The sequence below is a fragment of the Eufriesea mexicana genome, unplaced genomic scaffold, assembly GCF_001483705.2.
Source record: "Eufriesea mexicana isolate 0111107269 unplaced genomic scaffold, ASM148370v2 scaffold1824, whole genome shotgun sequence".
Taxonomy (NCBI): Eukaryota; Metazoa; Arthropoda; class Insecta; order Hymenoptera; family Apidae; genus Eufriesea; species Eufriesea mexicana.
This window is the reverse complement of record NW_016909928.1, coordinates 727,790-738,720: the sequence shown is the minus strand read 5'-3', so window position 1 is coordinate 738,720 and position 10,931 is coordinate 727,790. Positions and strand designations below refer to the sequence as shown.

At 29.3% G+C, this 10,931-nt stretch overlaps 1 protein-coding gene across 1 annotated transcript; it reads right to left on the bottom strand.

Moving 5' to 3' along the window:
* Positions 1 to 9,406, bottom strand: arr (low-density lipoprotein receptor-related protein 6). The gene is made up of 10 exons (XM_017902405.1): positions 9,210 to 9,406; positions 7,761 to 8,786; positions 6,738 to 7,668; positions 6,328 to 6,612; positions 5,357 to 5,637; positions 4,955 to 5,206; positions 2,051 to 2,906; positions 1,731 to 1,966; positions 1,143 to 1,655; positions 1 to 374 (listed from the first exon to the last, which is right to left on the bottom strand). The coding sequence occupies exons 1-10, from the start codon at positions 9,274 to 9,276 to the stop codon at positions 1 to 3; spliced, it is 4,821 nt and encodes a 1,606-aa protein (XP_017757894.1). The 5' UTR covers positions 9,277 to 9,406.
* Between the last annotated feature and the right edge of the window lie 1,525 nt (positions 9,407 to 10,931).

Here is a 10,931-nt window from a genome sequence, read left to right as displayed (position 1 = left end):
TTAAGGAACAGGTGATGGGGGTGGTGGCAGTGGACTGAAATATGTAGAAGATCGTGAACTAGGAGAAGGGGGACAACTAATTCCTGCATCGCTTTGGTAAACAGATCTTGGTGTTGGGGGTGGAGGATATGGTTCACTTTCATATCGATATCTTGCTGGATAATTACTATCTGACTCATCACAAACATCTGTGCTACAAGGAGTTGGAGGTGGAGGCTGATTTATACTTCTGTAATGTCTATAAGGTTTATACCTAGATGCATTACTGCTTGAACACCTAGTGGAATTGGCAGTTGTTGCTGGACTTGGAGGAGGGTTTAATGTTTCTTGTGGATAACCTCCTGTAGAACTCCCTCGAGTTGAACTCGATGCTCCTTAAATTAAAGTTTTTATTAACATTAACATTATTAACGATCTATAAATATATAGATATTTTATTTCATTTTTATTAATAATTTATTACATAACACGTATATAAATTACACATATATCTTAACAAATTCGTACTAAAAACTTTTCTATGAAATTTTCTTTTGACCTAAGTATACTTTTTATTTTTTATATAAGTGTATGATTAAAATTCTCAGGAAATATGTAAATATAAAAAATGTTCTGAAGCGTACATTTTATCTTTCTGAAACATATTGTTACAGTAGAGATAAACATATGCATGAATGTACATTTCTGGAAAGATAACTAGTGTAAAAATGTAATGACTAGATAATATAGACTAATAAACTTCAAAAAACATTATAATCATAAAAATAATGCAAACGAAGGACTGACAATATGTGACAAGATATACAAATAAATTTTGTTATTTTCAGTTCTTTATAAAAAGTGTAGCATAAATGTTGTATTAAATGTATAATTTATAATAAATATAAATTGTACAAATGTCGCAATTTTTTCTAATAAATTTAATTCAGTAATGAAAATCTGTTTTTCTCTGTGTAATATTATTAGCCAATTTTTACCAGAAATTGTAAGTTTCAAAGTGATCATAATAAGCAGATTCCATTATACATATGTATCATTACAAAAAATTATTGATTTATTAGTAATATTTTCCGACAACGTAAGCATCAGAACATTATTGGTATTAACTAATGATTTAATTAATTTGTAAGTTAATATCTTACCAGTGATATGACTGCGATCGTAACTTGATCCTATGCTACTTCCATTTAACATTGACATTCTTACAGTCTCCATTCCAATTTTCAAATTTTTTCTACAATTTTTTTGAGCAAACATCGGTTTTGCTAATCTTGCTGGTTTTGGTGATAATGGATCTCCAGCTGAGTCGTGTAAAATATCAGGTAATTCTTCATTATTTATGAATTTTCTTCTACAATAATAAAATCCGAAGACAATGGCAGCAATTGTTGCAATTAATCCAACAGGTACGATAATAACGTAAGTGATTTTTCCAGATTCTAGCGAATTATTTTCTTGCCGAGGATTATTTGCAGGTGTACATGCAGATGCAAGCTCGTCACTTCCATCAGCACAATCTTCCCAACCATCACAGACGGCTGAGCCAGAAATACAAACACCATTTCCAATACATTGAAATTGTCCTGGTCGACAACAATGAGCTTCATCTAGACCATCGTGACATTGGGCTGTTCCATCACATACCCAGGACATATCTACAAAATTTAATGTTTCATAATTTCACTATTTTTAATTCGTAACTGTTGATATTTGATATTTGATATTTTTACCAATGCAATGACCACTTTGACATTTAAATTGATCGCGATTACAGGCTGGACAACCTAATTCATCACTTCCATCAGGACAATCAGTTTGACCATCGCATTTCCATGTCGCAGGTATACAATCTTTTGTTATTGCAGAACTAGGTGCAGCACAAGTAAAATGATCAGTTCCACACGCTGGTGCAGCTCTACAAGTTTTTTCATCTTCAGATAGAATTAAGGACTTTGGACAAGAACATCTAAAAATAATATTTTTTTAATGTACTTTTTCAAATGTAAAATTTGTTATATTATTTATATTCCATTGCAAGTTTTATTCTTACCTAGAAGAGGTGGTTCCTATACAAAAATGTGAACATCCTCCATGATCGCGAAAAGGACTACAAACGTGTGTTTTCATTACATCATCTTGTGGAGTATTAACGGTAATTAAATCTGTAAATACTTTGTTCATAATTGTTTTTCTTCCATTTCCAGACTTATTAATACGTTCTAAACTTGATGTTTCTCTATCAAACCAATAAATAAAATCAAAAAAGATAGATAGATAAACAGTTGATCCCTGTCCAATCGGAGAAACTAAAATTCTTCTGTTACTTCCATCAAAATCAGCACATTCAATCTGATGTCCATGTGCCCAATATACAATATTTGAAATTGCATCTACTGCAATACTCGTTGGTTGTTCAAGATCAGTTGCTATCACAACTCTTTCTTTTCCATCCATTTTACTGCGCATTACCCTCATTTTCCTTCCAATATCTGTCCAAAAAAGTAATCTTTTCTCTGAATGTATTGCAATATTTCTTGGCTTCTCTCCGTCACCTTTGACTACAACACCTAAAGCAGAACCATTATCAAGTTTTGTAACATTGATTGCATCATTCATAGCACATGACCAAAACAGCAGTCTCCCTAATGTATCTAAAGCAAGATCCACTGGATGACCAGAATTTCCAGAAATCATTATACTGGAGTGTGTTTTATTTTCTAAAGTTCTTCTAATAGACAATGTTCGTCCATCTATCCAATAAATGTGTTGAGTTACAGGATCAAATTCTATAGATCGTACATGTTTTAAACCCTGAATTCGGAGAACTACATCTGGGCAGTCATTTGTATCAGGAAGAAAGCGATACATTGCATTGCGTAAGCTGTACATCATAAAATTTTTCGGCGCTGTAAGAAACACAACAAGCTATTATATTTAAATTGACTAATATATACACACTATACATATTATAATGTAACATATGAGTATAAATACTTAAGTAAATTAATAATTAGTTAGAGATATTGAATTTTTAAACTATTAATATATAAAGTAAAGCAGGTTAGATAATATTGTGCATATTTATATTCCCTTTAAAGGTAAAAATAAATTACATTAAGTGAAAAAAATTATAATACAAATAAGATTCCTCATTTATTTGAGATTTTTTTATGCATTGAATAATATAGTAGATAGAATATGCTTGGTAAAATAATAAGTTCAAGAAAAATTACTAGATGAATTATTTTTACTACATTTATTCTTTACTTCTCAGAAAGCTTTTACTATAAATATGTTTTTATATTTCCAAGCAACACAAATATTTAAATATTATCATTCATTTATTTTAGACTCTATATGCAAACACAATCTTTATACAAGATGTAGTACTTGATGTAATTATATCCAAGTAGTATATGTACTGATACCTAAGAGCACAAATTTTTTAATTTCAATATCACTTGATATAACATTGAATTTAACACAAAGTTTAATGTAAGAACAAAATGATAGGACATAGAATAAAAATTTAGCTAAACATTATTCATAACACTAATATCAAACTGTTACTAATCACAAAATTCTAATTTTTATAAAATTTTTTATGAATACAGGACACAAAGCATAGAAGATAAATTTTTTATTCAATAGTTCATTTAAAGTATAGTATTATTACAGTTATCATACTAATTTGTATATTTGAAAACTAAAAGAAATAAAAACAAAACAGTATTAAAAAATGTCATAAAACAATCTCAAAGTCACAAATAAATTATTTAATAAAAAGAATTTTATAAATACTGATTTAAACCGTCATCCAGTAAAAATTAACACCTTGATTATTTCTTAAATTATAAGAGTAACAAAGAAATTGACCAACTAAAAATTACTTGGTACTAAAGAGTACATATGGTTATACTGATTTTTTTGTACAGAGAGCCGCTTAACACTTTGCCGGCTGCTGTCACGCAGACGTGACTTCGGTTCAGCGCGGCACAATGCTTCCACTATGCTTCTGTTTGAACTCTCCCGATCGTCTATTCTCGACATTCTTTAAGCAGATGCTTGTTCCGTTAGTGACTTTTATTAGTGACTTTTTAAATAATAAGGATAGCGTAAATATGACCACCAGCAACTAGTAGAACCCGCGCGAAATTCACCGGCAGCGAGAAGTGAGCGGCTGGTAAAATGTTAAGAAATATGAAGGTCATTCTGCTTCTTTTAATGACAGTTTCTTCTCTGTTTATTATCTAATAATGGCTTTCAACACAAATACAAATATCTATAATATAGATAATATAATTATGTATAACAAACTTCTTTGCTTTAGATGTTATGTTTGAAATAGTACATGAGATAATAGAACATTCCTTCATATTTTAGCAGCTTCTCATACAATGTATCCTTTCATATATCTTCATACGAAATAATCTACAAGTAAATGAATTTTCCAAGATGAAATGTATAAAAAATTTCTAAATCATTAGATAAGACCCTCTATGGACCTGTATCATGACCAATTAAATCGTTGAACTTAACACTCATAAATTACTTCTTACTCCTCATCTTTTTTTTATCAAATCTACTAGATTTAACCCCTTGTACATTATGGTTCATTATTAAAAGTCCATTCAACTACTAGAATAATAAATCAAAGACTGAATTTGCTATGGCATAGAACATTATATGTACATATGTAAACCAAAAATCGATTATTAATGCAATGAATCAATTTCAGGTCTAACATAGTACGCAAATCAAGATACATGATATAAACAATAAAATATATAAGAAACATAATAATCCGTACATGTACGTCACAACCATTATGATTTTTGTCCATGATATATATAGATATATGTAATCTTAAACATAATTAAGAAAGTTTAAAATACATTGGCTTAATTAAGCACCTATAAATTGCAATAAAATTCATTAATTTAAATATACCAACCAATACAAGTTTTATTATCCTCTGCTAAATTATAATGAGTAGGGCATCCACATTTAAAAGAATTAGATATGCTTTCATTTTCTCCAGGTAAAGCAATACAAAGATGAGTGCAATTTCCATTTTTAAATGCACAAGGATTTGATCCTGCTTGTCTGGAAGCATGGAAGACTAATAGATCTGTTACAGATTCTAACTTATTATGTATTTTCACTCTGTTTGTTCCAGTAGTTTTATTAGCTTTTTCTATATCACCTATAAATTAAACTTTTTAATTAAGGTTTGTTTCAAATATTTATAAACTTGTGGAATTATTGATTGAAATTAAAATATAATTAAAATCGAACTTTATAATAAATGATAACACAACAAGCTATTAATCAATATGTTCATATACTATTTTACCTGTATTCCAGTCTGTCCAGTATATATAATCTTGATACTGAGTAATACTAAATGGATACACAATATTTTGTGTTATAATTGCTTCTCGTTTTCTTGTATGTAAATCAAAGCTATCAATAGCTGGAGTAAATAAATCTGCCCAATATAATTTTCGTGCTGAATGATCAATTGTTAAACCATTTGCTTTTCCAATATTAGAAAGTATTACTTCACGATGAGTACCATCTAAGTATGATCTTTCTATACTTCCTGAATTTCCCCATTCTGTCCAGTACATATGACTAGAGAAATATTTATAGTCTTAAAAATTTAGCGAAATAAAATATATTTATTTTATTCATATTTAACGCTATTCTGTGTATAATAACTGCTGGATAAGATTTTGTAATCATTTCTATTACTTTCTTCTTATGATCAAGTTTCGTGTGATTTGTTGTCAAAAGATTGAACAAAAAGTTTCTCGCGCTTAATGAATTGTCATTTAATGAAAATTTTAATTCTTGTTTTTTCTTTTTAGATCTGCATACTGCTGGATTGCTAAGATTTTCTCAATAAAAATAAGTTTAAACATGATCTTCAGAATATATTTAGTTACACGTTAATTTTATATAAAATAACTGATATATTATTTATGTAAGGTTAATATTTAATATTATTAATTACATATATGTGGAAACTTTTAATTATATTTATTCTAATACTGCTTTTTATTTACACCTAGCTAAAACACTTGTTATTGTTTTAACCGTTTGAGTGCCAAACGGCGCGATCGCGCTTCTTCTATTTTGTGTCCAAAAGTGCTAGCGCTCTAGGCTGCGAAGCCGACAATCATAGCGCGCTCGGTTGGTGGATACGGAATATGAGAAGCGCTATCGCGCCGCTTGGCAATTTTCGATTGGGAAACAATAAAGACCCGTGGCACTCAAACGGTTAAACATACAATACAGCAAAAAGTTAGCAAATATAATTACCCTCTGTTAGGATCAAGAGCCAAACATCTAGGTTCAACAATGTTACACCAAACAAGAACTTTCCGACTGCATCCTTCTAACCGAACCATTTCTATTCTTCGAGTCCCTGTGTCACTCCAGTACAAATTATGAGCAATCCAATCTATTGCTAATCCTTCAGGTGTTTCTAAACCAAGATCAACAACTCTTTCTATGTCAGATCCATTTATGAAAGCTCTTGTAATTGTTTTTAATTTAACATCTGTCCAATAAATGCGATTGTCCGCTATATTAAAATCTAAGGCGCTGACAGAGATAAAATATATTAATAATAATAAATATTTATACACAATTTTTATCACAATGTGATATTAATAAAATAATATAAAATATAAAATTAATAATTTGTTCTGCATTAATATAAGTTTTACCTTGCATCCTTAACACCAGTTAGTGGAATAATATTATCATTATTTGCATTTTCAATGCTGATTCTACCAATATTTTCTTTTCTTGCAAATAACATAAATGCATCTGGGACAACACAAGTTTTTTTATCTTTAGTTAACTCATATCCAATTTGACATGCACAAACATACTTATTTCCTGGTCGATTTAAACACAAGTGACTACAACCACCATTACTTTTAACACAAGGGTTTGTACCATTAACTTTTCCTAAATGCACTGCTTTTAAACCCATAACATTTGGAACTTGATCAACAATAACTTCTCTTTCACCACCTGTAAGTTTGTGTGCTCTATCCACACTACGCCTCTGCCAGTCAGTCCAGTATAGGTAATCTCCTAACAAACTTAATCCAAACAGATGTGGAAGATTATCTGTAATTACTTCTCTCCTATCTGTGCCGTCCATGTTACATACTTCAATCTTATCTGTTTTTGCATCACACCAATAAATTTTCCAACGAGCAAGATCTAAAGCAATTCCATTTGGCCAAACAATATCTTTGGTTACTAATAGAATACGTTCTGTTCCATCGAGATTACTTCGTTCTATTTTTGGACGCTTTTCATTCCAATCTGTCCAAAACATCCATCCTAATTCTGGAGCCAGAGCAATTGCTCTCGGTTCAATTAAGTCTTCATTTATTAACACTTTTCTACTTGTGCCATTTAATCGGGCTACTTCAATTCGATCTGTTCCTGTATCAGTCCAATAAAGATTCCGTGCCAACCAGTCAACAGCAATACCATCCGGATTTTCTACCTCTGTTGTTATAATATTTTCTTGGTTAGAACCATCAAGAGAGGCTCTACGAATTGCACGAGCTTCTTCATCTGTCCAATAGAGCATTTCTTGCACAGGATCAAAGTCTATTGCTATTGCGTGTTTAATTCCTAATTTTATTAAAAAATTATAATAGATATAAATTTTTTTAAAGAAAGAAAAAAGAAACAAATTAATTGATGTGAAAGATATTAAAGAATACCTGTTAATGGCAGCACAAAGTTAGTATAATCTGGCGAATCCAAAGAAATTCGACAAATTTCATTTCTTTGGACTATTAATAATAATTCTTCTGGTCCTTCTGCACAAGTTAAATTATCCACTAATTTAACACCTGTAGGACATGCACAGCTATATCCAGGTTCTGTCATACTTAAAAGACATAAATGCGAACAATTTCCATTGTTTTTTTCACAAGGATGACTTCCATATGGTTGTCTCCTAATATCCCAAACTTCTATATCACCAGGTATATATTCTCCATGTAATAATTCTCTAGGATGTGCTTGATTTTGTCGAACATCATATGAATGTACACACCATGTTTTCCAATCAGTCCAATATAATCTATGATCAAAAAATGTCACCGCAAATGGATAATCTAATCCTTGTTCTATTACTTTTCTTCTATTTTTCCCATAATAATCCATGACTGCAATAAATTTAAGTCTTCCATCTACCCAATAAATCAACTCATTTTCATAATCCACTGTTAAACCATTTGGCCAAAATATATCGTCAGAAATAATCACTTCCCTTGTCAATGGATCTCCATTCATTGCAGCTCTTTCTATTTTAGGTACATCACCCCAATCAGTCCAAAATAATATACTTCTCATTGGTACTAGGGCAATAGCTCTTGGCTGATATATATCTGTCCAAAAAAGAACTTTTCTGTGACGTCCATCAATGCTAGTCACTTCTATTCTATTTTTCTCTCCATCTGTCCAATATAATTTTCCTGTATACCAATCACAAGCTAAACCGTCAGGAGAAATTAAACTGGAATTTACCACAATTGTTCTTTCACCAGTGTGGGTGCCATTTGTTTGAATACACTGAATTATTTCTAACCCACTGTCTGACCAACATACTAACTCACGTTCAAAATAAAAATCTAACGCTGCGCCTTCAGAGAGATCTTTTATGATGGTAGTTACTTTATTAGTACGAGAAGCATTAGCCATTCTAATATCTTTTTGTGTAATAAAGAGAAGAGTCGGTGATCCTGAAAACAATAATGGATATAGTGAAATTAAAAAATTTGGTGTTATTACTACAACATTAGATAATAGAAAATAAAATACAGATTTATTTCAATGATATAAAATTATGATTATTGATCACAATATTAAATACAGTGCTAAGTTATAATTAAAAATCTGAAAAATGAAACTAAATACTAGACTGACTAATTATAGTAATAAATAACATACGCTAATAACGATAAAAAATAAATTTTAAATCATCGTAAGAACTATATATAACTATTAATGATTTTCTATATATACTAGTAATAAGACTTTCAATAACATTATAATAAACCAGATTGCAATAAGTCGTTTAGATACAATATTTTAATCGAAAATAATCTGTCACATAACCTCTATGTTAAAACAATATAGAAAATAAAACGATAAATGTGACTTACCATTAGAGAAAAGGACAAGTTTGAAAAAGCATGCAGTTAAGATAATTATTAAACTGATAATAGCCATTCTAAAAATTGTAACAAGATCTTCAAGTTATGGACATTACGAGGAGCACCTTAGGCGTCGTTCGTCAATCTTTATTCATGACGAACGATCGATCCGCTCCTCGTGCACTTTATAGAAATTTCATCTGTTGAATGAGATTTACGTTCTTTTTAACGTAAGATAAATAAGAAACTTATTCTCCATTGTTCGAATAAACTGTTAACTAAGCAGATGCTTCCTTAGAAGCCAGCGGTTCCCATAACCAATCATCACCATCCCTCACATTTCCAATTGACAATGAAGCTTAACTGAACATGACGTCACGAAAGCGACTATATAAACTTTTACTATACTATACATTAGGTGGTAATACAAATATTTACTAATAATATTATCTTCATTTAAAAAAGATATCAGAAATACATGTTTTTAACTAAAAAATATAACAGATTTTATGTAATTTTATAAAACATTTGTTTCTTATGCACTTGTTAGCAATAGATCATTTATATACTTTTTCTTTTATTCATTTATATTTACTATTAAATTTTTATTTTTTTTATTGTAATTTTATATATTTTGTGAATAATTCTAAAAAATGTTGTATAATAACAAGCAGAAATGTAATATTCAATAGCGTGCACTTTTATAATTTTTTAATTGTAACATTTTATGACTTATTTTAAATTAAATGTAAAAATATTATAATGTTTGGAATTAAAAAGATGTATGTCATTTAACAGTACACATTAATATCTTTAAATTTAATAATATCTTGTAAAATTAAAAATTTTTTTACTTTAAAGCATTAACGTTAAAAAAAGAATCACAAAAATAAACTGCATAACCTTAATATTTTTAATAATTAAAAATTCCTCACTGCACGGTTTATTATTAATATTATAGTTATTTTTATGAATTTATTAATATTCCATGGTTTGGCAGTAATATAATATTAACATAATTTTCGAGATTTATATATCTGAAGTATACATAAAAAGTTGTAAAATTTAATTTAGAATAAATTTATACGTAATAAATGTACACATAGTATATACATAATACATAAATAAATTGATAATAAACTTATAGATAAAAGAATTTAAAATTGTATTTGTAATTTTTTTTTAGTATTTAAATCTTTTCTGATGACTATTAAATAAGATTTACTCCTGTTTAAAGCAAAAAACAACAGAAATTTTACTTTATACAAAAACTATGATTTAAAAGGGTATTCTTATAATTTGGCTAAATAAAATCAATTTCTTTTTTTACATTTTCTCAAAGTATGTGCTTTCGAAAATGTCTATGTGAAAGGATTTCTACAAATTCGTTAATTCGTAAAAATTACCAAAGTTATAGGTGTTCAAAGTATAACATATAGCCATTGTACAACGAGTAACAAAAACTTCAAATCCCTTTTTTTCGAAACCATATTTTTTGAACTGATCGACAGGATACCTCGCGTTTTAGTTGACCGATTGACTTGAAATTCTGAGATTTTCATCGGATGTGCCTTTATTGTATGAATCATGGATTTCAAAATCCAATGTTTTTTTCTGTTTTTGTGTACTACCCAAAGGATGAAAAGCACAAGGAAGATCGATATTTAAATTTCAAAAAGCTGCAATTTCTTTAATTTTCGAAATTTTACTGTTTTGGTGGTTCATGCTATA